This window comes from Aspergillus melleus (genome assembly GCF_016097325.1).
Source record: "Aspergillus melleus strain CBS 546.65 chromosome Unknown contig1, whole genome shotgun sequence".
NCBI classification, from domain to species: Eukaryota; Fungi; Ascomycota; class Eurotiomycetes; order Eurotiales; family Aspergillaceae; genus Aspergillus; species Aspergillus melleus.
This window is the reverse complement of record NW_025763370.1, coordinates 5,765,245-5,790,771: the sequence shown is the minus strand read 5'-3', so window position 1 is coordinate 5,790,771 and position 25,527 is coordinate 5,765,245. Positions and strand designations below refer to the sequence as shown.

At 50.2% G+C, this 25,527-nt stretch overlaps 10 protein-coding genes and 1 non-coding gene across 11 annotated transcripts; 5 read left to right on the top strand and 6 right to left on the bottom strand.

The window, feature by feature from the left end:
* Positions 1-1,581: 1,581 nt before the first annotated feature.
* On the top strand, positions 1,582-4,158 carry LDX57_002048 (threonine/serine exporter family protein; the record flags this gene model as incomplete). The annotated part of the gene is made up of 1 exon (XM_046083690.1): positions 1,582-4,158. One exon carries the CDS (start codon positions 1,582-1,584, stop codon positions 4,156-4,158), a length of 2,577 nt encoding a protein of 858 aa, XP_045939653.1.
* A 1,626-nt stretch (positions 4,159-5,784) lies between these two features.
* On the bottom strand, positions 5,785-6,158 carry LDX57_002047 (uncharacterized protein; the record flags this gene model as incomplete). Its single annotated transcript, XM_046083689.1, has 2 exons — positions 5,785-5,971; positions 6,025-6,158. The coding sequence occupies 2 exons, from the start codon at positions 6,156-6,158 to the stop codon at positions 5,785-5,787; spliced, it is 321 nt and encodes a 106-aa protein (XP_045939652.1).
* Positions 6,159-7,560: 1,402 nt separating this feature from the next.
* Fma-KR (putative PKS-like enzyme) lies at positions 7,561-10,007 on the top strand (the record flags this gene model as incomplete). The annotated part of the gene is made up of 6 exons (XM_046083688.1): positions 7,561-7,772; positions 7,882-8,548; positions 8,647-8,895; positions 8,973-9,037; positions 9,092-9,442; positions 9,521-10,007. The coding sequence occupies 6 exons, from the start codon at positions 7,561-7,563 to the stop codon at positions 10,005-10,007; spliced, it is 2,031 nt and encodes a 676-aa protein (XP_045939651.1).
* Positions 10,008-11,633: 1,626 nt separating this feature from the next.
* LDX57_002045 lies at positions 11,634-11,768 on the top strand. Its single transcript has one exon. It is a non-coding gene; the product is annotated as a tRNA-Ala (tRNA).
* A 1,465-nt stretch (positions 11,769-13,233) lies between these two features.
* On the bottom strand, positions 13,234-14,568 carry LDX57_002044 (SDR family oxidoreductase; the record flags this gene model as incomplete). Its single annotated transcript, XM_046083687.1, has 4 exons — positions 13,234-13,799; positions 13,859-14,042; positions 14,108-14,390; positions 14,450-14,568. 4 exons carry the CDS (start codon positions 14,566-14,568, stop codon positions 13,234-13,236), a joined length of 1,152 nt encoding a protein of 383 aa, XP_045939650.1.
* Positions 14,569-15,270: 702 nt separating this feature from the next.
* Positions 15,271-16,316, bottom strand: LDX57_002043 (uncharacterized protein; the record flags this gene model as incomplete). The annotated part of the gene is made up of 1 exon (XM_046083686.1): positions 15,271-16,316. The coding sequence occupies one exon, from the start codon at positions 16,314-16,316 to the stop codon at positions 15,333-15,335; it is 984 nt and encodes a 327-aa protein (XP_045939649.1). The 3' UTR covers positions 15,271-15,332.
* A 79-nt stretch (positions 16,317-16,395) lies between these two features.
* LDX57_002042 (uncharacterized protein) lies at positions 16,396-16,692 on the bottom strand (the record flags this gene model as incomplete). The annotated part of the gene is made up of 1 exon (XM_046083685.1): positions 16,396-16,692. The coding sequence occupies one exon, from the start codon at positions 16,690-16,692 to the stop codon at positions 16,396-16,398; it is 297 nt and encodes a 98-aa protein (XP_045939648.1).
* Positions 16,693-17,167: 475 nt separating this feature from the next.
* On the top strand, positions 17,168-18,844 carry LDX57_002041 (MFS transporter; the record flags this gene model as incomplete). The annotated part of the gene is made up of 4 exons (XM_046083684.1): positions 17,168-17,382; positions 17,438-18,275; positions 18,342-18,556; positions 18,619-18,844. The coding sequence occupies 4 exons, from the start codon at positions 17,168-17,170 to the stop codon at positions 18,842-18,844; spliced, it is 1,494 nt and encodes a 497-aa protein (XP_045939647.1).
* Positions 18,845-19,173: 329 nt separating this feature from the next.
* On the bottom strand, positions 19,174-21,160 carry LDX57_002040 (uncharacterized protein; the record flags this gene model as incomplete). The annotated part of the gene is made up of 5 exons (XM_046083683.1): positions 19,174-19,906; positions 19,984-20,558; positions 20,619-20,709; positions 20,761-20,950; positions 20,996-21,160. 5 exons carry the CDS (start codon positions 21,158-21,160, stop codon positions 19,281-19,283), a joined length of 1,647 nt encoding a protein of 548 aa, XP_045939646.1. The 3' UTR covers positions 19,174-19,280.
* A 1,286-nt stretch (positions 21,161-22,446) lies between these two features.
* Positions 22,447-22,875, top strand: LDX57_002039 (uncharacterized protein; the record flags this gene model as incomplete). Its single annotated transcript, XM_046083682.1, has 1 exon — positions 22,447-22,875. One exon carries the CDS (start codon positions 22,447-22,449, stop codon positions 22,873-22,875), a length of 429 nt encoding a protein of 142 aa, XP_045939645.1.
* A 310-nt stretch (positions 22,876-23,185) lies between these two features.
* Positions 23,186-24,166, bottom strand: LDX57_002038 (class I SAM-dependent methyltransferase; the record flags this gene model as incomplete). Its single annotated transcript, XM_046083681.1, has 1 exon — positions 23,186-24,166. The coding sequence occupies one exon, from the start codon at positions 24,164-24,166 to the stop codon at positions 23,186-23,188; it is 981 nt and encodes a 326-aa protein (XP_045939644.1).
* Positions 24,167-25,527: the final 1,361 nt, after the last annotated feature.

Sequence of the window (25,527 nt, the reverse complement as noted above, 5' to 3'; positions counted from 1 at the left end):
AAGGATGATCCAGGCTGTTCCACCTGGTGGGGTATGTTCGACAATTCAGCCCAACATTATATTGTTATTTCTTTCGATGTGCGACTGCATAGCTAAATGAACTAATTTCTTGACTATTGCAGGGCGGAAAATTCGAAAGACAGTGAAGCTTCATGGTGGAGAGAAGATAGGAAAAAAAGTTGCTAAGAAAAATGTGTCGGACAAGAGGCCAAACGTCAAATCAAAAAATCAAGGATAGGAGAAAGCTCCCGCTCGGAAAACAAAGGAAAAAAAAGAAAAAAAAAGAAAAAAAAAAAAAAAAAAAAGGGAAATCACAGCTACTAGCTGTTATCGCCCTTATTTTTCTTGCTTTCCCTTCGGTTCTTGCCAGCCAATGTCACCCTGTTTTCTAGGCACTGTGGCACCGAATCGTGGAGCCCGTGGATCCGCTTCCGTCGACGACCGTGGCCGCAATCCAAGATAGTCGCAAAAAAAGCAGTCCTGCTTATGCCTGAATGCCGTTCTAGTCCCCCCTGGGGTTGGGTGTCACCCTCTTTTCCGAAAAGTTTTTATCATCATATTCTATTCTGGATCCTCTGAAACCACAGCCATTGGTCGGGGCCCTGAAAACTGGAACGATCTATTTGATTTCTAAACTCACAATATTTTCGAACTTCCCTGCCTGGGCCCTGGGGGTCTGTGATTCATCTGCCAGATTCGTCACGCCTTTCGACCTTTCCGGTGATTTATCATGGTGGCAATGGACCCCGGTTCGATACAAATCATCCTCTCCTCTCCTTTTGGTCCTTTTTATATCCCTTATCCCAGGTCCTAACCGTCATAATCGCACTTGTCAACTGTGGGACGTTTATTTAATATCTAATCTTTATTCCTCCGAGCGCTTTTTTGCTACACAAACCGACGCGAAAAGTCCGCGCAGAATTTGTTCAATTGCTCTTTCCTTTCATATGATCAATATTGTGCTCTAAGCTTGGTGATTGATCTTCCCCTGGGTGTACTCGCTGCTGCTTTCATTCATCGGACAATTTAGAACTCCTCTTATACTGTCCTATCTTCTACCCTCTCTTGCATCATATCCTCCCCGGCGCCTTCGATTCCTCTTGCTTGTTTTTGCCGTTAGGACATTTTCCCTGAACGCCCTGATTTGCGCCTCTCTTTTGACTATGCATCGGTGACGTACCACCATTCTTTGTAGCGGGACCTTCACCCCCTTCCTTCCAAACAACGATCAGCTTCATCCGTCGTGGATTGATTCCAAAGGTACCGCTACATTTCACGTCCGTGCCCGTCTTTTACCCCTGGCAGACATCCTACAAGTACGTTTTCTTGACTTCATAAGTCAATCTACTGAGTCTCCTAATGATGCAATTTCTTATCTAACTGAATCCTTAGACCGCCACTCACAAACTTTACGGAGTAAAATCTACTCAGGAAAAACAAGGAAAGGGGAAAAGAATAGACAGAAGTGTCTCAAGGGATATTGTCCCTCTGTTCAGACTCAGACCATCTCTATCAGTTTCGTAAAGAATTCGGGGAGGTACCACACAAAGGAAAATGGCTGGAGGCTATTTTGATCTACCAATGTCCTCGTCCCGGCGCTCGAGCGTTACTGATGTATCGGGACCTCCTTACAACAGATCCTCTGTAGGGCCGCGTGTCTCACCCGTGGTGACCCCCAATGAGATCTTGCAGGAACGGTCAATGGACGCCAGTCCACATCAGGGCAAGCAGAGGAATGCAGGCATTCTTAAAAGCGCGAATCGCGTCAAGTTCAGTGTGAGCGAGGCGGGGCTTACCGCATGTCCCTCAGGACCAACGTCAGAGACCTTGTTCGATGGAAGGGGTTCATCGCTGCTGCCACAGAGGCCGTTGCCCATTGCCAGCATTCCTCCGGCAGAGAGAGCTCCCCACGACACCCAATCGTTGCCCTTGGTCGATATCAGTACTAGTTCACCGGTAGGTGCCACGGGTTTAACGATCCACTCGCGAGCGAGCTCCCCGGGTCTCGTCGGCGATGATGAGGTCAGTTATGAGAAGGGGAGAGCCATTCACTCGGCTCAGGAGAGAGCTCAAAGACTTGCCTCCCTCCTAGGTCGCTCTTCCAAATCTCCCAAACCAAGCCCTTGGTCCAGTCTGCCGTCATCGATCGCGTCAACCCCCACGGAGGCGGCCCTTCCCTTGGAAGAAGATGGGGATGAAATTCCCATGATCGGTCTCCCTGAAAAACAGTACAACTTCTCCGACGACGATGAATACGCCCCACTAGACGGACGACCCTCAACACGCACCGCCGAAGCCCATCAACTTGTGCGACAAATGACTCGCAAAGATCTCAACTTTATCACTCGGATCCGAGCCCCCTCACCCGGATTCCGTTCCGGCCAAGTCACTCCCATGGAGGAGAGGGACCCTGACGCTTACGTTGAACGGCCGACCCACTATCGGGGAGGCATCCTCTCTTCGCTTCTCAAGCTCTACGACCAGCCCGTGAGCCACTTTCCCCCACGAGGTCGATATGGCCACTCGCGGCAGAGCAGCTCTGGCGACCTCAGCGGACGAGGTTTGTCCCCAGACCCCAGCTGGAAGCCCCAGAAGCCCCGAAAGTGGTATGAAAAATCGCCGAATCAGTCCATGACTTCACTGTCGGGATCCACGGCGAAGAGCTCCCCTATTTCGAAGCTTACCCGCTCGCGCAGCAGCGGGACCGTGCCGCTGGCTCCGAAAAGGATGGGCAAACCCCAGCTGGAGGACGAAATCCGCGTCACTGTCCACATTGCCGAGCTGTTGTCTCGCCAGCGATACCTAATTCGGCTGTGTCGTGCCCTGATGAAGTACGGGGCACCTACCCACCGACTTGAGGAGTACATGAAGATGACCGCTCGTGTCCTGGAGATCGACGGTCAATTCCTGTATATCCCGGGCTGCATGATTATTTCCTTCGATGACGCATCCACTCACACCACCGAGGTCAAAGTGGTACGATCTCCCCAGGGAATTGACTTGGGAAAACTATCCGACGTGCATGCTGTGTATAAAGAGGTCATTCATGACGTTATTGGCATCGAAGAGGCCATTCAACGGCTAGACGAGATCATGAAGAAAAAGAACAAATACCCGATCTGGCTTCTGATTCTGGTGCATGGCTGTGCCAGCGCATCTGTTGGTCCGTTTGCATTCAACGCGCGCCCCATCGACATGCCCATCGCCTTCCTGCTTGGTTGCCTGCTTGGGACCCTGCAGCTCGTCTTGTCTCCGCGGTCGGACCTGTACTCGAACGTCTTCGAGATCTCTGCCGCAGTGTTGACTTCCTTCTTGGCTCGGGCTTTCGGTAGCATTCGATACAATGGAGACCGTCTTTTCTGTTTCTCGGCATTGGCCCAATCATCGATCGCTCTCATCTTGCCTGGATACATGGTTCTCTGCGCTAGTTTGGAGCTGCAGTCACGAAGCATCGTTGCCGGGTCTGTGCGCATGGTCTACGCCATCATCTACTCCCTATTTCTCGGATTTGGAATCACCATCGGCACTGCGGTCTACGGCCTGTTGGACGGGGATGCATCTGCTGAATACACGTGCCCAGCCAGTCCGATTACCAATGAATACCTTCAGCGTTTCCCGTTTGTCATATGCTTTACCTTGTGCCTTGCACTTGTCAACCAGGCGAAATGGAAGCAAGTGCCTATGATGCTGGTCATCGCATTTGCCGGCTACGTGACGAATTACTTTGGCGCGAAGCGCTTCGCCTCCAGCACCCAGGTTTCCAACGCCCTGGGAGCCTTTGTCATCGGGATCCTGGGCAATCTTTATAGCCGACTACGACACGGATTCGCCGCGGCCGCGATGCTGCCCGCCATCTTCGTTCTGGTTCCATCTGGGCTGGCTGCCAGCGGATCGTTAATCTCGGGGATCGCATCGGCCGAGCAAATCACCTCCCAAAACTCGCCCTACGCCGTCGTTTCGAACGGCACCCAGGGCTTCATGGATGCCGCCAAGAATATGACCCAGGGTCCTACCTCACAGGACCAATTCCATGGTGTCGTCTTTGACATTGGATACGGAATGGTGCAGGTAGCCATCGGCTTCACGGTCGGGCTCTTTCTCGCCGCCTTGGTTGTGTACCCTCTTGGAAAGAAACGAAGCGGGCTTTTCAGTTTCTAATCCTCTCCACACAAAACCACACTACTTAATTCTCCTTGTTTTGTCATTTGACTCGTGCTTCACTCCTTGAGCCTCCTTTCTTCTGTGTTTATCTCGGTTTGAACTATTGTTTATGTCTTTCTCTCAGCGAGGTCTTGTTATTTCAGCGTGATTCACAATTCTCTGTCGATCATTTGCATCATATATAGCCTTGAGCCTGTCTTTCTTTAGTTTATCTCTCACATTTCCTTGATTACATGTCTTTCCTTTTCTCTACTGGGTCAATTTGTCTGAATTTGTTTGGTTTTCTTTGGTTCGATTCAATCGGAATTAGCGAGCAATGCAGGCGATTTGAAATTTATCGGATTCGCAATGTTTGAACTTCTTATTTATACTCTGGTGTTGGCTGAGCTTTTGCGGCGCTTATATTTATATTGATTGATATTATATGGGTATAGCAGATACATAGACAATATTACGAGTAACGAACAGATTTTGTTGTTCTAAATATAGCCCCGGGACTCTAGGTAGAGCTTCACTATGAGCTGAACAAGTAGATCGTCCCTGAACCAAGCCCCCGCAACTCTGCCTACTCATCCCTTGATCGACAAAGGCCGTGCGGCGGGGTAATCACCAACAAAAAACTAGAATAGGATAATTAATCCCTGGACATCAGGTGCACATTTTGCCAAGCTCTCTAGAATTTGAGTGGAATTGGCCAAGAAGCCCCTTGCTGGATTGCATTGTTAGAAAATGTGTTTCCAAGGCCGAGGAAGTCTTACAGTCCGTATTGTAGTAGACCATCTGTGTTGCGCTGTTTGAGGGTCAGAGTTTGTTGTCGCATTAATATCTCAATTGCATACTTACTAAAAGGGACTAGTTGTCGCTGAAAGGTCAGGGACGAGTATAACATCAAGCCCTCTGTAGGACGCATCAACAAGGGTTCCCCACTGTATATGTGTTAGATAGGTTTACATTATAATGAGGAATTTACCATGACTTACCACACACTGGTCTATATTGACTCCGCCGAGGAATAGCGTAGTGATCTGATTCTCCTGAAGCCAGAGGCCCAGCGGTGTCTGGGCTCCCCAGAGACCGCTCTGTCGATCTAATAAAATGTCAGAAATATTGCAAGGCGAAGGTCGATAGTTCCTGATGCTCTACTTTTGTGAAACCAAAGATCGGTCCCCAGCTTGGCACCCTCTGTGTAAAGGCGATCCAGCGGCCCATACAACCGACTATTCCAGGCCCCTCGCCACAACAGCCTACCAGGCCTAATGCCGTCGATTTCTCCCATGTCGCTGCCGAATGTGCCTACTCTTATGTCAGTCCAGCAAGTAGATTTAGTGACTCCAGGGAAATACAGACTGGACATCGAATTAGACCCGTTGCTGAAATCACTCAAGAGAGGCGGTGGCATCGTCAAGAGATCGAAGTCATCAATTCCCCACTTTTCCCTAATGATTAATTATCGGCACAGATGGAGATGAAATTCCAGACACTTACATTGACCCATAAGGTTTTCATATTGGCTTCACGGAACGACTTCACCGTGTTGACCGTTGTATTAACAATGTTCCTACCTGCTGTTGCGTCCGGCGCGAGAGCAGGATGCAGGAAAAAGTCTAACACATTATCGTCAGCCTACCCGAAACGCCACTCCTCAGGACTGAACCGGTCACTCTGCATATCGATCATCACCAGCGCGGTTCTTGATGGCTCTATAATAGCCGTCTTGCGAGATCCCAGCATGTTGGTGAGTCGCTTGGGTTCCGTCACATTCATGACATCGGATCTCGTAAGGTCGTAAACACCATCGGAATAGATCCAGCTACATAATGTTAGCTATTGCTAAACCTATATTGGGGATCAGAGATACTGTACTGGTTGTAGTAGTTACCGATAACATTCTCTGATCGGTTGTGATCTGACGATGTCGTGGATTCGGCAGCCACGGAAACTGCCATGCCGATGATTGCAAAGCAGAGCAATATAGGAGGACTCATTATACCGGGCATCTCGAGCACTTTAATTGTGGTGCGAACTATTCTCACGGCGACAGTTTTGCGACAGTTGGCATTTCTTTAAATATATGCAAATAAGAGATCTGTCCGAAAAGACGGTGAAGAGTCGAAATAACGTGCAACCTACTCCTTACATCACCAGATTGTAAGATAATTACATCATGAGACAAAACCCTCATATCGAAAGCTTCATCGTACGACTTGGTGAGATAAGCAGCGTCTTCAATCATTCCCCCGCAATATAGAAGGGAGTGCGCCTTCCCGCAACATGCGCCTTCCGAGGACATCCTCCGCCATGATACAGGCCATTGAAGGAAATATGAGCATCAAACAAGGATTTGCGCAACATGGAAATTACTTACAATAAACTTCGAGACCGGCTTCATCACCTAGGAAAGCGATTGATACTGCTCCGAGGAGATATATCGGGCTTAGTTACGGAAACACATGGATGTCGTTTTGAACTAGTCCTACACGCGTAGACTGTACCTGTCTTATGTATAATTACGAACCCTGTCAAACTTGATAAACTCCATGGCTTCCCTCGGGCTTCGATGGCCCTGTGCTTTCTACCACTCTTTCCAAAATACTCCTTCACCTTGGCTCGAGCGACCTCAACCACAGCAACATCCTCAATAGTGCTGGGCACCGCAACCACTTTTGCAACCCTCCATGGACCCTACTCTCGACATATTCTCGGAGCATCAGCCGCAGGGTCTTCCCCGATCTTGTTTCAGGAATCATACCTCTTCCTCTGTATGTCAAGAGCTCAGACATGCTTTGAATTCATATACTATTGTGGATGGGTCTGCGGACGCTAATGGGGAGGTCAAAACACACTTATCTGCGGATAATCTGAGAGTTGATTTCAAACCTTTCGACGTTGATCACGGAGTTGGAGAGACAGACGATATCGCTCCCGGCTCTTTCGACTTGGTCATTGCTCACAGGTTCTTCACGAAACAGAGAACGGCGCTGATGACGATCCGAAGCCTGCTTACACCAGGAGGCTTTCTCCTGATGATGGCTACAACTGGAGACCAACTTCGTTTTCCCTTCTTCTTGTTGTCGGCTCCACCCCCAGTGCCCAAAGAAGACGGTTCTTTCGACCCTCAATTAACGAATACTAATCGCGAAGAAACAAACGGCTTCCTCCAGAAAACTGGATTTTCTGGGGTAGAGCCCATGGCGCTCGACAACGTGCCAGAGAAGCACACATTTTCTGTCATCTTGTCGCAATCAGTAGACGATCGCATTAGGTTCTTGAGATCCCCACTTGCATCAGTATCAAACATCGCTATGAGTGGAAAACTTGTTATGTTGGGTGGTTCCACCCGGGATAGCCAATCTCATTCAAGATATCCAGACCAAGCTATTGCCCGTCTGGGATAGACAGATGATTGCTGTCGAGTCTCTTGCGGACCTGAACGATCCGCTCATTGACAATTTTGAGATTGTTCTTAGTCTGACTGAACTGGGCTACCCCGTGATCGAACAGCTTGGCACTGCTACATTTGAAAAATTACAGCTGCTGCTGGAGCGATCTAAGAGGATTCTTTGGGTTAAGCAAGCTGTGAAAGCCCTTATCAAAATGGCACGATTGGACTTGTGCGAACGTCCCAGGTCTACAATCCCCCCTTGACGATGGCACAAATTTCATTGCAGAGAGCTTGCTTCGACTTGTTGGAGGCGCCTCAATCAAAGAAGATAGTTCAAGGGTTCGTCTTGTGTGGAATGTTGAACCGGAGCTCGCGGCTGAGCAAGGCAAAGTCTTTATTCCCAGACTCCCCCCCGACAAGAAGCGCAACGACCGTATCAATGCTCTGAAGCGCAAGGTGGAAACCCAACCTCTTGTTGGGGCACAGCCTGTCACCCTTGTTCGCTCGCTCCACAATGCTAATGAAATTGTGTATTGGGCTGAAGAAGGACTTCTCCGCCATCCAAATCTTGTTGAGTTTCCTACGGGTTCAGAGTTGATATCATTGAGAGTGGAATGTTGTTCTGTAGAGCCTACCTTGCCCAACTACCACGAGAAAGATCTCTTCTGCTGTGTTGGCCGCACGCAAGAGGGAAGGCGACTCATGGCACTGTCGGACTCCAACTCTTCCATCATTACAGTGCCCCGTATGTTGGCCATCCAACTTGATGGCGAAGATGTTGACGATGCAATGGATCTCTCGGTACTCATTACCTTGCTGAATGACGTTAGGGCACGTGTTGTCGAACGGTCGATGCCCTCTGGATACACTACGCTGCTCTACGGATCTGGCGGGCCTCTTATGGCCGCTCTGAATAGGCGTAAGTGTATCGCCAGTAAGAGCTTTGCATTCATCGACTACCAAACGGAGTCATCTTGTGCTAGCCGTTCCAGTAACCACATCAAGGTTGTTCCTCATGCCTCATGGAAGGAATTGCAATCATCGATACCCCCCCCAAAGCGAAGGTTCCGATTAACATGGGACTTAACACTAACACACGCAAGCTTTCCGTCATCAAGCATGTTCTTCCCACTAACGCTGCCGTGGTTTCTTTCAGTGATCTCGATACTGATGGCCTTGATCCACATGAAGTACTTCTTGAAGCTCTGGCTCATGTGAAAAGTCTTCCCTCGTCGCCGGTGGGAGAACTGGAAAGTGCTAGCGTTGTCAAGGCCTCTGCTTTGGTCACCGATGGAAACAAGAACCATGCGATCACCTCTGTCGTTGACTGGACAGGTGACCAGGCTATTATAGTGACGCAAAGACCCATTGAGTATAGCAAACTGTTTCCCAGGATAGAACTTATGTTCTGGTGGGTCTTACTGGGCAGATCGGTCAGCCCATGTGCCGCTGGATGGTCGTTAATGGTGCGCGGCATATTGTCGTTACGAGTCGGTACGTACATTTGCCGAGAGCTACGGTTGAATGAAGTTTCGCTGATAGTCACAGAAACCCTGATAAAGAAGCTCTTTGGAATGATGAGTTACAGAAGCAAGGCGCCAATATTGCCATCAAGGCAGCAGATGTTACCAACAAGCAACAGCTCGTGGAGCTCCGCGCTCGCATTCTCGAAAATATGCCTCCTATTTGTGCCGTTGCCAACGATGCAATAGTGTTATCTAATAGCCTGTTTGCTGACAAGTCTTACGACAGCTTCCAAAAGACTCTGAAGCCCAAGGCTGACAGCTCCATGAATCTGGACGAGGTTTTCCTCAATGACGACCTTGACTTCTTCATCTTGTTCTCATCGATTTCCGCTGTGACTGGCCGACAAAGCCCAACTATGCTGCTGCAAACAACGTAAGCTGAAAGTTCAGAGTTGATTATCGTGTAGTGAGCTGATTTCTGTTTAGTTCATGGTCGTTTGGCTTCCCATAGGCATGCCCGGAACCTTGCAGCATCGGTTACTGACATTGGAAAGGTCATCGGCATCGATGTTATACAAAAGACGGCAGATGGTGAAGAGACTAGCGCAATGGAGACCACTCTGCGAAAGCTGGACTACATGCCCGCTTCAGAGCGCGATCTCCACCATCTTCTAGCTGAGGCGATCCTTGTCGGTAGTAGCGACGAGTCTCCGGAGATCGTAACGGGATTGGAGATCAACTCCGAAAACAACGCGTTCTGGCATAAGAACCTGCGATTCCCACACCTCCTCACACGTGCTGGTTCATCCCTAAAAGTTAGGGGCTCTGGAAACAATGTTCAGAAGGCTTGGAAGGAAAAGGTCGCCGAAGCCCGTGGGCGTGATGATGCGCTCCAAATTACGGAAGAGGCCATTCTGACGTGTCTGGTGTCCTCGCTCAAGGTAGGCAGTGCTTCCGGCGTGGAGAATGCGCTTGTTGTAGCTGACAGCAATGGATAGTTATTTTTTGGGGATATCTATACAGAAGCTCCGGTAATTAATCTTGGTAGTGATTCTTTGGTGGCTCTGGAATTTCGCAACTGGATATTCGCAGAGGTTGGTCATGAGGTCCTGATCTTGAAGATTGTGGGAGGTTCCTCTGTCAAGCAGATATGCACTGAAGTGGTTGAAGACCTGTGTCTCAAAAAGACAAACAGGCCGAGGCCGAGGCTCCAGAAGCTAAAGCCCAATGTGCTCCAGCTCCGGTCCCTCAAGACTGGGCTAAACAATCCGCAGATAATAACGCACCGGAATTGGTATCTGAAGAATCCACGAGGTATCATACAACAGTTCACAGGCAGACGATACTTCGGAGTCAAGTGCATCTTTGGATCGGATGGCTTATTCAGATTCTGTTAGAGGTGATCAGCTTAGCTTGTCATCAGCCTTCGTTGTTGCCCTGGACATGGTGGGCAAGAAGCGCCCTCACCCGGCTACCCTACGCATAGAGTAACTTCTTTTGGGCCAATTACGACTGTATTTCTTGTCTCATTGTTGGCTGACGACACTGTTCTAAACTGTCCCGTATCTTACGCATTTCCAGACAGGCTCGATGTGCCTCAGCTTGAAAGGTGCCTCGAGGCAGCGGTATAACGCTATGCAATACTGCGTTCGATTTTCGATGCCAATAAGGAAGATTGTCAACCCATATAAGGCCCTACCGAGAAATTCGCGTTTGAGTTGAGAGTGACTCCAGGTATTAAAGGCCTGGCAGAAGTTAAGAGGGAACTTGATTTAACTTACAAATCCCACCACAACCTAGAGACAGAGGATGCCTTTAGCGCTAGTCCTAGTATGAGTTCTGATTCATAGCTTATTATCTTTGGATATCACCACATTACCATGGAACGTGGCGTTATTGACTGCCGGGGCAGCCTCCTCGAAGCCCGTCTGCGTGTTCCCCGACCAGGGGGTAGACACAATTGCCGCTATACTCGGTGTCCTCAACATTGGCGCAGTCTACGTGGCAGTTGATGTCCGCAGTACCAATAAAAGACTAGCCAATATCCTGAAAGAGCCCAGTTCAACAACTGTACTCTACCATGCGCCTACTACAGAACGGGCTATGGAGCAGCTGATTAACTTTATTGTTCTTGAAGAAGTGTCTCAAAATGTACAAAAAAGAGTTTAAGATTTATCGATTGTTGATAATTTTGTAATAATTCTTTATATTAGTAACTTAATAAGCATATCTAAAAGAATTTTATTCGCTAGCAGTAATATTTAGACTATTATTCTTGATATTTTCAATCAGATTTCTCTAAGACAAGAGATTGTATTATTATAAAGTAAACAAGATTTTAATATACTTATTTTTTGGAATTCTATTGCTTTTGCTTTTGCTAACGGCGGTACATTGATTATAAATGAGAGAGAAATTTTGCAAAAAAGGAAACAATTTAGCTTGTGGCCAGCATTCGACGCCCATTGTTTTGCGATTCATTTCAATATATGTAAAGCTTTATATAAAATGCCAAGACTATATTAACCATATATGTACTACTAAATCTTGGCATTTATAAATCACCAAGAGTATTTTGGGGGGCAGGCTCATTTCGCAAATTACTGTATACATGAACACAAGTGGCCCTTGTGGCGCAATCGGTAGCGCGTAAGACTTGCAAGTACTCCCAAGGACCCCTTTACAGCAAACACGTTACTAACTATCTATTCAGCTATATTGAGATCTTAAGGCTGTGGGTTCGAGCCCCACCAGGGGCTTTCCTTCTTTCTTTTTTGTACCTGAAAGAAACGATTACCACGGTCTTCACCAAGATTGGGTCCGTGAAACAGTCTCCTAAGGGCCCAGTCTGTCGGGCCGCGTTCTTGGCATGTTATAACTAGTTCCACTCATCACCGCGGAAATCTAGGTATACAACTTACGTACAAGTCCAGGAGCACCAGGTACATCCCCGAACCAGTTACGATGGCACAATCATACAGAGCAAATTTACATCCTTAGTGGGGCTAATCAGCAAAACACACAGTCTTGTATGGAAATGGAATGATGACTGGCCTTTCTTGAAACATGTTGCAGGACCAACAGACGGAGGAGTTAAGAACATGATTCTACCATACCTGCCCCATCCACACACACTCCTTTTGGAAAGTCGAGAGGCCTCGCTTGCGCCAAGAGACGGCTTTAACGGATATATCAATAATAGCCATAAAGGCAGGTGATCTGCGTTGCGTCCCGGGCGATGCACCAAAACAGACCAATGGTGACCACCATTCGGCCGAACCAGACCGGGCTGGCCACACGCCGGTAGAAAGCAACCCTACGGATGCACCTGAACGGGCAGATACAGCCAAGCCGGCAGCGGGGGAGCCACTATTAAAGAAGCCGGCCCTCGCTCCGAGCGTCGATGTTGAGAAGCCTGTCGGAGAGGTTAAGCCCGATACGCCCAATACAGGCGACAAGCGGGATCTTCAGTTGATTTCTGCCCCGACAGATACAGATAAACATATTACCAACTGCGACCGTAAATAGTACCCAAGCGAATGGGGAGAATAAGAGGATAGGTCACTCGAAGAAGGTGAAAGAAGCCGTGAAGAAGATAATACCTCTGGATGATAAAAATATTTCTCACTTGGAGCCGGACCAAGGCCGTTAGTAGGTATTTTGTATTTGCACGCCCTGTCCTTGAGGCTCTGGACATCGGTGAGCAAACAGAAACAGAGATTTCAGACATAATATGCAGTCACTCCACACTTATCCTTTTTACCGGAATGATGTCTTGATGATCTTGCGTTTTAATTCTGTCTTGCTAGACCGCAACGTAGCTTATGAATCGTATTGCTGCCTTCCTCTTGACTGCAGCGGAAAATAAAGAAAAGGACGGATTAAAGTGTTAAGAAACAAGAACCAAGAGGCTCAGGTTGGCGTCGGAATGCTGACGCTGACCAGTCGACGAACATGTCAGTAGTATGGTGAAGCGAGGGTATGATTTGCTCAAACGCGTGGAGGTGAGGAGACAGGGCAGTGCTGTTCTATGTTAGGCTATATAGTCATAGACCCTTCTAGGAGTGTGCAGAGCAGAATGTAGATTGACTAAGAGAACAAGCCATAATCAAAAGGCAAAAAATGCAAACCAGTCAAGCGAAAATTCTAGCCTACTCTTTGTTTCGACTCCTTCCATACAACATTTTTTAATCTCGCGAATGTCAAACGAATCCAGTCCAACGCTCAAGAAATAATTGGCAGTACACCAGCATTCTCATATGCGCGCATGGTATCCAACCAAGCTTGGTATGTATCGTCGCTGCGGTCCCAGCCAAACTGACGCGCCTTGGTAACCGTGCTGATAAAGGGGGCCTTCTGCAACGAGGGCGAGATGTACCAGTTCATCAGCTCGAAGGCGTCCAACTGGAAGGCCTCGGCGTCACCACCGTACTTGGCCACAATGCGCTCCCAGACGGGCTTCTTGTCCTTGGCCCACTCGGCCACGTCGATCGGCTGCGTTGCCTCCGTGGGTGCCTCGAACTTGTTCATCGGAACCTGGAAGTACTGGGCCAGCAGGTGCCACAGGAACTTCCACACGATCACGTCCCCGTTGACGTGGTTAAAGGCCTCGTTCTTGCAGTGGGACTGGGTGGCAGCCCAGATAGTGAGGTCCGCAATGCCCGGGGCGAACGACTGATTCTCGACGCGGTGGTAGCTGTCCAAGTTGCCGGGCCAGCGGGGGGCCACACCGAGCTCTCGGTGGATGAGGAAGTACTGGGCTATCGGGAGAGTTTCGTTGATGCCGAGGTCTGTAAGGGGTTGGGATATTAGACAAAATGAAGCCAGGGAGGTAGGGAGCCGGACGCACATTGGCAGCTGTAGCCGATAATGGCCATGGGGCGAATAATGTTGTAGCTCCATGTGCCGCGGCGCTTCTGGACGGGGAAGAGGTCATCTTCCTGCTCGTAGTAGAAGATGTTCTCGGGTCCTTCGTAGCGAGCCATGTCCTCCACAAGGGGGGTTTTGATGTCCCTGTATTGGAATCCGTAGTGCTGCCAGCGGTCAAAATGTACTCTCGTCTTTTCAGAAAGAACTCGGAATAGGTATACAAACTTACCTTTCCTCCGGTCTGTAACACCACGTGCTGCAGTTTGGGACAAGCAAGATCTACTGCTTCAAGAAAGTTGCGGAACAGAGGGCCGTTCTTTTCGTGCAGCTTTGAGAAATCATTGTTGTGGATGTACGAGGTGAAGAAGGCATGAGTTACACCCTTGCACAGCTCCTTGATCTTTTCGACAATAGCCTCGGCTGGTTCGAGGAAGTCGATGGCCACAAACCGCACCCTCGGGTCGGTGTAGGTAGTCTTGATCGGGCTTCTCGACGTGATGATAATCTCCGCCCTTCAGTACTAATGAGTGAAATGTGCCTGCTAAGATGGTAGGTAGGTAAGATAACATACCATTCCCTGTACGACTGCTTGACCAGGTGCTCGACAATCGCGCTGCCACTGATGCCGTTAGCGCCGGCAACAAAGGCGACTTTGCTGGTCGATGGGCGGCGGCCGAAGAGGTTGCGCATGATGAGAAGAGAGTGTAGTAGATGTGAGGCAGAGCAGGAATTTCAAAGTGCGCGCCAGGCGTTTTATAGCTCTCAGTCTCGCTCTCGGCATGCTGACCATGGGAAATGCTGCTGCACCTCGACAACCGGCCCTTCGGGCATCCGACGGTCTGCTGGCGGGTCTTCATGCAAATCTAGATGGCACGGATTTGTTTGAAACTCTGTTAGATGTTGTTCCGTACAGCATCCACAGCCCGTCGATAAAATGGATCATCCAAGAGCCAAGACCGCCGTGGGTCCGCTCTGGTCATGATGCCAAGCGGACTGGGTGGAACAGGGAGGCGATGCGGAATTATGGCAAGTACTCGACGGATCCCACTTTTCTTCACTGCATTCGCTCTTCAACCTTCTTCGCCCGGAGATGCCTATCGAAGGTTGACCAGGAACCATGATTAGTCACCCACACGTTAAAAGCGAGCAAATGGGCATGTAAGGGAGCGGATTACCTCTGTGCATAATATAACGTGCTGATTTCTAGAATCTCAACCACCAAGCACATACGCAACAAATGTGAGTGTCAAGTAAAGTCTGTATAGTACAAGGCATAAATAACGTTATTTGAGGGTCTTGAAATGCTCTACCTGTTGATCATTCATAATTGTATATAGTCACATTCAAACTCTCCGGTCCATTTTGAACATCCTATCTAAACTGGAACAGCGCCCAGGGCAAAACTTTCGGTTTTGATAGAAAGACATCAAGGACACTATGATACGGCGAACAAGCTACAAATCAATGGCCACAATCTTCGCAGGTTCCATGCGTCCCATAACTGGCGCGAACTGGGCACCACTGGTCGCCACATACAGGACCGAACGCTCCTTGTCCAAGGCAGCAGCAGTCGGTCCGCCCACTGCCAGCATGAACTGGTTCCCTGCGAGCAACCGGACACGTCCCTCAGATGAGACCTTGATCACCTCATTCTGCGGGTTCGTCGTGAGGTATGCCGTCCCATCAGCCATCAGTGCAAAGCCATCAAAGGTAAATCCGCTAGTGATGATCTCGGCTGAGCCCACGGCCGTCGCATTATTATCGGTCGGGATACGCGCATAGATTTCCTGACTGGTGCTGGTGTAGTAGACATAGTTCCCTAGCACTTTGAGCCCATTCACGCCTACCATCACGGGCTGCCCGGCGGCCGGGACCATCGAGGCAAACGATAGGGCCACAGAGTATTCGCCCGTCCTCACGTTGAGGCGCCAGATTACCCCCTTAGAAGCGTCCGATATCAGGAGGAAATCGTCGCTAAACTTGGTCATTCCGTCCAGGAATTCCCCGGACGGCATATGTGCTAGGACCTGGGTCGAGGGGGCTTTTTGGGTGAGGTCAACCGTCCAGATGACGAAGGAGCCGGGGGTTGGGATGATGTTCGGGAGGGAGATGTTTCCGGCGACGACAGCGAAGACATCAGAATCAATTTCTGTGATGCCGAGTGTGCTCATGGCGCCGGGGAAGGTGACGAGGAGAGAGCCGTGCCCTGGATGGCTGCTGTTGATGTTCGGCTCGATGGACCAGAGTTCAGGGGCATCGATGCGTGTGGCGAGGAGCCTACCGTCGGACCGTACAGCGAGGTTTTCAAACCAGCTCCCGTTGCGCTCGAGCTGGAAAACGGTGGAAGCTGGCTTTGAATGGTAGCTTCTTGGGTGGTGCGGCGCAGCGAGGGCCGCTTGGAGGAAAAGAAGTCCTGCTGTAAAGAAAGTAGGGTGCATACTGCCAGGTGGGAAATGGATGGCTCAGTCGAGATGCAAAAGCAACGATCATGCCAGCCATGATCTCTTATACTTCTTTCTACCTGTCAAGCCAGATAGAGCCATGGTAGTGGAAACGTTTTTGATGAGGTTCCGCTTCCTCCGTCCAGTATAATTCTTCCAGAACAAAGTATTCCGGCTCGCAAGTGGAAATGGATCGAAGGTGGAACAGAGGTGGATTGGAACGCCCCTTGTCATCGCTTCGCTGAATCTTCCAGTCGGACAAAAACGAGCTAAACGAGTCGGCGACGAAGACACCCTGCTCCATGCCCGTCGTGGACTGGTTATCCGAGGGAATGGGGGCCTGGATCAGCCATTTACATTCTCTGGCCTGCATGACTGAAACACTCACTCAATCTAGAGGCATGTTAGCGGTCTTGGTAGTCAACCCTGCTTATGCCCGACGAAGGCCACGCTGGGCCATCAATGTACAAGATTCGTGGGTCCCATGGCCCTGTCATCGGCTACATCGGCACACGAAGCTGCCTCTTTCTCTCACGCGGTGAGTCCCTCGACTCCAGACACTCGGTGGGGATTCCCTTGGCGACTTATCACCACCGTGGCTTGCGAGACGGATAGATCGGCAAGGGATTCTGATACCCTGCAGTTTTGCTTCCTTGGAGATGCTCACACTATTTCGTAGTAAAGCCTAGCTTGCAGAACCCGCTGCAGCGAGTAAGCGCAGGTCGGCAGCATACACCAAACTGACACAGAACCCCAGCTCTCACGCATTGGCGAGAAGAGACCGAAGAGTCGACCTGTCTGCTAGACCTGCTTTCAAGACACAGTCAGTTCGAACGGAGCCATCTGATATGAGCAGCGCCGACCTGCAGCTCCACGATCTTGACCCCCAAGGGGTCGAGGTCGACGTGGAACGCAGCCTTCCCTCGGGCGCAGCAGCCCAGTTAATGCCATTTGGGCGAGGTAGGCCGCATCCACCCCAGCTACCGAGCCGTGAGAACTATGTCGTCGACTTTGACGGCCCAGACGACCCAGCTTTTCCCCAGAACTTGCCGATGAGGACCAGGTATGTCACTTCTTGCCCCTTGATCCAAGTGGCAGACAGCACCCTGACTCTCTAGACTCTACGTCAGTTTCATCCTCGCCTTCACCTGCGTCAGCTCGACCTTCGACTCCGCCGTCTTCAGCCCGTCCATGGCCCAGGTGGCCAAACACTTTGGCGTCGGTGCCGAAGTGGCTGCCCTGGCCAGCTCACTCTACATCGCCGGCTACGCGTGCGGCCCCTTAGTCTGGGCGCCTTTCTCAGAGCGTCATGGTCGCCGCCTCCCCATAGTTGTGGCCATGCTGGGCTTCGGCATTTTCAACACTGCGGTCGCCGTGTCCAAGGATCTCCAGACCTTGATGATCTGCCGTTTCTTCGGCGGCGTCTTCGGCAGCAGCCCGCTCATTAACGTCGCCGCTATCTTCGCTGATATGTACGACAACCGTACGCGTGGTATAGCTATCGCCCTCTTCGCGAACACAGTCTTCCTGGGCCCGTTGATCGCACCGTGTATTGGCGAGTTCATTGACGAGTCGTACCTCGGCTGGCGCTGGACCGCCTACATACCCTCCTTCATGGGATATGCAGCATTTATCCTCAACCTGCTGTTCCTTAAAGAAACCTATTCACCCGTTATCCTTGTCTCCAAAGCCATCAATCTGCGCCGCACTACTGGCAATTGGGGTTTTCATGCCAAGCAGGAGCAGATTGAAATCGACCTGCACGACCTGGTTGTTAACAACCTAGGCCGGCCCCTGCAGATGCTCTTCAAAGAACCCCTGATAATGGCCGTGACGATCTACCTCAGCTTTATCTATGGCCTACTCTACTGCTTCCTTTCTGCCTACACCAGCAGCTTCCAGGGCGTTTACGGCATGTCAGCCGGCACCGGTGGGCTTCCACTGCTCGCCATCGTCGTCGGTCTACTCATTGCAACACTCTACATGCTCTACGTGAGCAAGGACTAGAACGCCAAACTACAGGCCAATAACAACATCCCGGTCCCAGAGTGGCGGCTGCCCCCTGTTGTCGTCGGCGGTGTGCTCTTCTCAGCAGGGCTCTTCTGGCTCGGTTGGACTGGGTTCACGCGCAGCATCCACTGGATCGCGCCGACGCTCAGCGGCCTCTTCACAGGCGCCGGCCTGCTCATTATCTTCATCCAGTTGTTCAACTACCTGATCGATACGTATCTTGCTTTGTTAGTAACGTACCACACCACTCCTTTCTTCCTTTTTACTTTGTCTCGGCTAATTATTGCAGCGCCGCCTCAGCGTTAGCAGCAAACACTTTCTGCCGCTCCCTGGTGGCAGCAGGGTTCCCACTCTTCTCCCGGCAGATGTTCGCCGGTATGGGAATCCAATGGGCTGGCACACTGCTGGGCTGTGTTGCTGCCGTCCTGGTCCCAATACCCTTGGTGTTTCTGCTCTATGGAAGATCCCTGCGGATGAAAAGTCATTTTGCCCCGGTGCTAGACAAGGCACAATGACCCACGGCAAGGCGGATACGCGATCTATGCCACACAGAAAAGCTCACTCCTTGGTCGGACTTCAGCAGGATCTCTCCTCCGTTTTGGAGGTATCTGCTCCAGTTTTCATCTTCTTGTCTAGATTTTAGCGCATGTAAAGCCACTTAGCCTTTGGCATTAGACCAGTGTGTCCCCAGTCGTCGGTGTGTTTTCTTGTGCACATTGCCCATCTACTTTAGCATGCGATCTTATCAATGGGTCTCGACCAGAACAAGAACCTGTCCCGAATTCGAGCTTTTCGTTAGATAATGAGTTGTATACGTTATAATCTTGCATATTCCAAGTGAAACCCCCATGTAATATTGAAAAGCTGACCATAATTGGCTAACACTACCTGCCACTTGAACAATAGAAATAACCGACAGCGTGGAAGATCCCAAGTCCACTCGGAAATAACTCAATGGTCAGACTCGACAGCCTCCACAAGCGCCTCGGTCCAAGCATCGCAGAAACTTTTCCGCATCTGTCCATCATGTATAACGTCAAATCCCCAGTTGCTCATGTTGAGCACATTTCCCACCACATCCTCCTCTAGCCCCCTAACCTCGGGCCAGTAGGCAAGCTCATGATTCTTGCTTCTGGGCGTATTCGGGTTCCCAGTTCGTGCATGGTTGGTTATATACCGCTGGAACTCCTCAAACAGGGGCTCTGCCCTGTTCTGGAGGTTCTTGTTATACCACGTCGCGGGCATATCGCTTCCATGCTTTCCGTTTACGACGCCATCGAGGAAACTGAACTGAAACGCCCAAGCGGAGCTTGGAAAGGTCTTCAGAACAGCGCGTAGGTTGCAAGTGTAGAGAAGGTCGTTGTATAATGCCCAGAGCATTTCCTTCTCGGTTGAGTTGGCATAGAGTGATTCGTAGAGGCTGGCTATTTTCTTGGTTTGTTCGGTAGCGTTTGCCGGTAGATTATTGGAAACAAACGCCTCAACCTGGCCCTTTGGGATAGGGTCGGGAAGGCCGAGGCTTGCCTCGTCTATTACGTGGCTCACAATCACCGACTCGATATTTTTCCAGGTGTTTCCTAAACCGTGTTAATTTCTTCTGAAGCGGAACTGATCGTATGAACGTCAAATCAGTCCAAGGAAATTCTGTACTTACCCTTGGCGTACTCGAATAGGGCAGGATATCGGATATATTCACCGTCTGGGACGGGTGACGACTCGCCGAGATACACCTCCTCATTTGCGCTGGTTAAAATCGTGGTATTTGCTAAGCGCAAGCAGCGGAGTGAATCTTCCCCCTCAGTTGGACATTTTGCAGCTGCAGCAAAGTCCCGGAAACGCTTATAAATGACTTCGTGGTTTGCGTTGACTCCAAAGGAAGGACTCTGGAGTATCGCCCTCCGGAATAAGGGATCACTGTTCCCACCTTCCGCAATCAAATGATACATCAGAGATCCTCCGCCACCAGACTGACCCCAGGCGGAGACATTGTCAGGGTCGCCCCCCAGACGCTGAATGTATGCCTGTACCCAGGCAAGAGCAGCTCGCTGATCATGTAGACCAGCGTTGAAGACCCCTTGGGAGAGCAGAGGTTCTCCGGCAAGGAAGCCGAAAGCTCCCAGACGGTAATTAATCGTTACAACAATCAGGTTGTCATCAGCCTGCTGGATAAGGCCCGTACCGTCGTAGTATCCCTCCCCTATTGCTTGGTCCTTGGAGCCGCTAACATATCTATACATTACATCAGTTTGAGTAAGCTTGATAAGAAAGGGGCAGGTCGGGTGTCCTTACGCTCCGCCATGAATCCAAACGACCACTGGGACCAATTCCTGGCGTTGCCTGAATACCTTTCCGGGTACGTAAACATCGAGAAAGAGACAATCTAAGGCTTGTAAGCTGGCTAGCACTACCTTATTCTGGCGGAAGAACTTACCCTCAGCGGAATTCTTGGTCAGATTCTCTACACCTGGCATGAAGAACTGGTCTGGAATCGGAGCCGGAATGCAATTATGGCCGTACGAGCCGTCTTGGATTCCAGAAACGAATTTAGGAGGTGCTGGTTTGGACCAACGTAGTTCACCAAGCGGCGGAGCAGCGTATCGGACGTTGCGAAACACATAAACCTAAACTATTAGTGCCCGTGGGGTAGCAAGTGCGGTGATGCTTACATCTGCTTCGGGATTGTATTGATGAGCTCGCCATGTCCCGTATGGAAGCTTCAGCAGAGGGAGGCCATGGCTCCATTCGAAGGTGCTGCTAATGTTCGCCGAAGAGGCAATCTGGGGCACAAGGGCCAGTACAAAAACAGTAAGACATGAGTAGGATATCAACATCTTGCACAGCTTTGGAAATAATGAATATGAGAGTCCATGAGAGGGGTATCCTTGCAATCTTTATATAGAGCAAGGGCTTGTTATGGCAGATGACAAAAAAGCTGCTACCTAGTGTGCGCGTATCTTGACAGGTAATACAGGGCAGATCGTAGTCCCAATCTAGTAGTTCTCGTATTCAGCTCGCGTTCGGCTCGCATTCATCGTCGTGTTGATTCGTCAACTGAAGGATTTCGCCGATTGCCTGAGGACCCACTCCATGAGGATATTCAGATATACGGTGTATGATAGTTCGTTGATTTATGTACGGTAACCATAAATAATAATCTGTGTATGTGTTAGGGATGGCGTATGATCGATGAACTAACCAGTCTACATAATATATAGTACTTTGTTTTCCTTTTTACGAGAAATATAGAGTTTTATACATAATTCCCTTTTAGTAAAAGTACAATACTTTAGATACTATGATACTCGCTAAAGATTATTTTTTTCAAAAAAAAGGGAAAAAAACTTATCCTACTCTACAAGTCTCTCTCTCTCTCTTTGCCTATAGTTGTATCGACTGCGAACCTATTCGAGGTCTCTACAGTGGTAGGAGCGTTGTTCACAGTCCGGAACGTCAGGTGGCTGTCTTTGTTTTACTTCGACTTACCATAATTAGAACCACCCGGGCTGCATTTCGAGTTACTAGGTCTATCACATTAAATGTATTTTGGTAATTGGATATGGCTGGAAAGAGTGGGTAATGTCCACATTCGTTGGTGTGTTTTCTTGTGCACATTGCCCATCTTCAGTAGATTACGATTTTGACGGTCGGCTTCGACAAGAGCCTATTCCCTGAGCTCCCATGGCCCCGATCTCGCTAGACGTCCAATCGCAACGTTTCTACTAGACTGTGCATCTGAAGTAGAGGCGTTAAGAGGGTTAAAAAACTTCATTCCTGTTATAGGGACATCGGTTAACCTGCACGCTTCTCCCTCTACATCCGGGTACCTGCCTTCATCTCGACCGCGGCACGAGCGGATTGGACGCGCCCCCCCCCCCGGAGAGCCCAAATAGGACCCCGAGTATCTCCACTCGTCCAGATGTTCGGGTCTTGCGTCGAGACACGTACCACAACGTCGTACAACGCATGTACATAACCCAGTGCATCCCGGCTCTCTCTCTCCCCATTGACATCATAATCTCTCTCTCCTCACTCTCTCCCTCTTTCTCTGCATGAATCACAGACCATTTTGATCCCAAAAAGAAAAAGAGAAAAAGAGAAAATCCACAAACTTACCAAAATGTCCTCCAACGCAACCATTCTCCTCAAAACAGCAACCAAACTCATCACCTCGGTCCCTCAGTCCGATACCCACTCCGTCGCTAGCGCAGCGATGGATTCCAACGGGCGAATCCACACGGGCCTCAACGTCTACCACTTCACGGGCGGCCCGTGTGCCGAACTGGTCGTGCTGGGCGCCGCAGCGGCCGCCGGCGTCGGAATCGGATTGAGTACGGAAACAATGTTAACAACGATCGTGGCGGTCGATAATAGCGGAAAGGTGCTGAGTCCGTGTGGTCGATGCCGGCAGGTGTTGGCGGACTTGTGGCCGGGGATTGGGGTTGTCGTGGATCAGGCGGACGCGGAGGAGGGCGGGGAGAAAGCGTTGAAGGTTATGAACATCGCGGAGCTGTTGCCTTGGGGGTATGTGTGGACTTATCAGGCTTGACCTTGATGGGATGATGGAGTTGAGTTGCTTTGCTTTGTATGGCGGGTTGGTGGCCTGGCTTCGGGGGTGTCGTATCATGTGCTCTGGCGGGGAGTATAAACCCCCCCCCTCTTTTTCATCTTCCTCCAGATTCATCTCTGCGCTGGGTGTTTATTCCATCAGTGTCTGGGTATTTGTTATGCTTTAATGAGATCTACGATATGCTGTTGCAGTCCCAATTGAATATTTTTAATCATCATCATCATCAGTAGTGTACGTACACCGGTTCTCGCATGTAGATCATCAATCATTATCGTCATCATCATCAGAGCTACGGCTTCTGCGCCTTCACGACCAACAGATCGAATATGGCATGAACATTCCCATCCAACGCCTCTCTCCTGACGCCCGCATTCAACGCCTGCACTTGCTCCTTCTCCCATCCCAGGATCTCCGGAAACAGCGCCGCCGTGAAGGCATCGACGCCCTCAACGAAATTGACCCTCATCAGACTCCCGCACTCCTTCAGCCTCGGATCCTTTGGCCAGCTGCCCACAGGCAACTTAATCCTCTCGACACTCACATTCACAAACCCGGCCTCCTCCACCCACCTTCGAATACTCGGCGCCGGGTCCATCGTCTGCCCGATCATATCGCACGCACGCATCAACCCCTCCATCATCCTCACCATGTAGCTCTCATCCCCCTTCAGACTCCCATCATCCGAGTACAACGTATTCTCCGTCTCATGAAACTCAATCCACCCTCCCGGGGCCAAATTCTCAAAACACTGCCGTACCAAACGGGCCCAGTCCCTTATCGACCCCGCCATATACCTACAGTGAATGAAATCATAGGGCGTATTCTCCACCCAGGGCTTCTCCACATCATCTACGTAGAACTTCACGTTGGGCGGCACCCACGCCGGCTGGATGGGGCTGATATCGACGCCCACGACGGCCTCGGCGCCCGGGTATGCGTCGCCGACGTCGAGCGCCCAGGTCCCTGTGCCGGTGCCGATATCGAGGACGCGTTTTCCTGTCAGGTCGATCGGTGCGAGGAAGAGCCGGTCGCCGAGGAGTCGGTAGAAGACGTGGTGGATCATGTCCAGACGGTCTTGCTCGGGCTGGTCGTTGGGGAAGTAATACGTTCCGCCGGTTGCGGGGATGGAGTGTGAGGAGGACGAGGCGTGCGCGTATCGTCGGCCATGGCGGTATTCGTACTGGAGGATGGACGAGGCTAGAGAGGTGCTGGTGGAGTCGGTGGAGGGGTAGTCGGTTTCGTCGGGGTCGACTTCGATGGGGGGTTGCATTGTGGGTATTTCAGTTTTGTTTGGTATTCGGGGTTTATTTGTTTAGTTTTAGTTTTAAATGTTTATGGGTTCGCGTTCCGGTGGTTAGGCGGAGTCGTGCAGATGCACATACAATGCAGATTATGAAGTTGATCTGAGTACAGAATTAGTTTTGCGGCGGTGGGATGATCGAAGGTGGGGAAATGGAGTGGACAAGTCAGCGCTAATGGAATAAGGAATGAGGGATGCGAAGATCAAACTAACTTGGTTCGATGGACTAGCGCTGGTTGGCATGGCTAGCGAGAACGGCAAGTAGGAAACAAGCACGACTTCGAGATTGTATATTGTAGAAAATAAAGACTCATGAACGTTGGGGCTGGAGAGCGTAAAGTCAAGGCATGTCAACAATAGTCAAGGGTTGTTCAAAGGTAGAGCATTCAGGTCTCGGCTTTACCTCCGGGTACACCGACGTACTTCGTAAAGCACGTCAAACACCTATCCTCTAGCATGATTGATCCCTGCAGACAATCACACTCACTGACGTCAAAAATACCACTCAATTAGCTAGCCACCTCTTCCACAACAGAACTGAACATGCAAAAGCTGTAGCTCATTACCCAAAATAACAGCTCATGCAGCCAGCCAGCTCTCCACAGAGTTCATCAAAAAGCAAACACAAACAAATCTACGCCATGTGTCGGCGCAGCTGAGCTGAATGCCGAACCTGTTTATCAGTTTGTCTTAGGTAAATGGCTTCTCCACACCTGCAGGTTCGGGATCACCAACGTTCGATTTGCCAACGAGCTGTCGGGATTCTGGCGGGCCGGTTTCCTAAGACGCAGTTCATGCATGCGTTTCCTACTCTGCGTTAGTAAGTGATAACTCTTTTGGGAGAAGTGTCGGGGCATGCGTCTCTAAGGCCGAGAGCCAGTGGGAGATTTGGCTGGAACGAGGAGCCACGTCCTTGGCTTGAGGACTGGGACTGGAATTAAGTGATTTGCATGCTGACAGCTCTCATGGAAATGAAAGATGAATCCGACAAAGAAACAACATTCTCCCCTTATCCATAAAATCCAGGGCCTAGATCTAGCACTTGAGTCCGTGTCATCACGTCCAAACCCCTACTGGCTGCCTAATAATTCATTTGCAAAAGACACATGCATCAAAGATAAGTCCGGAGAGTCCGAATGTCTGTGCCATGCCGTGCATACCTCAAAGCATGTAACATTTTCTTCGGGTCCAGCACAAAATGTCGCTTCTCCCACGAACATGTCGGTTCGACAGAGCCAGTTGCCTTCAGGCCGTGCGGCATGCGCCTACAGCATGCAGTTTGCTAGGCTGCGTCTACCCAACTCCACATAGTCGCTGAACTCCCAGGATCT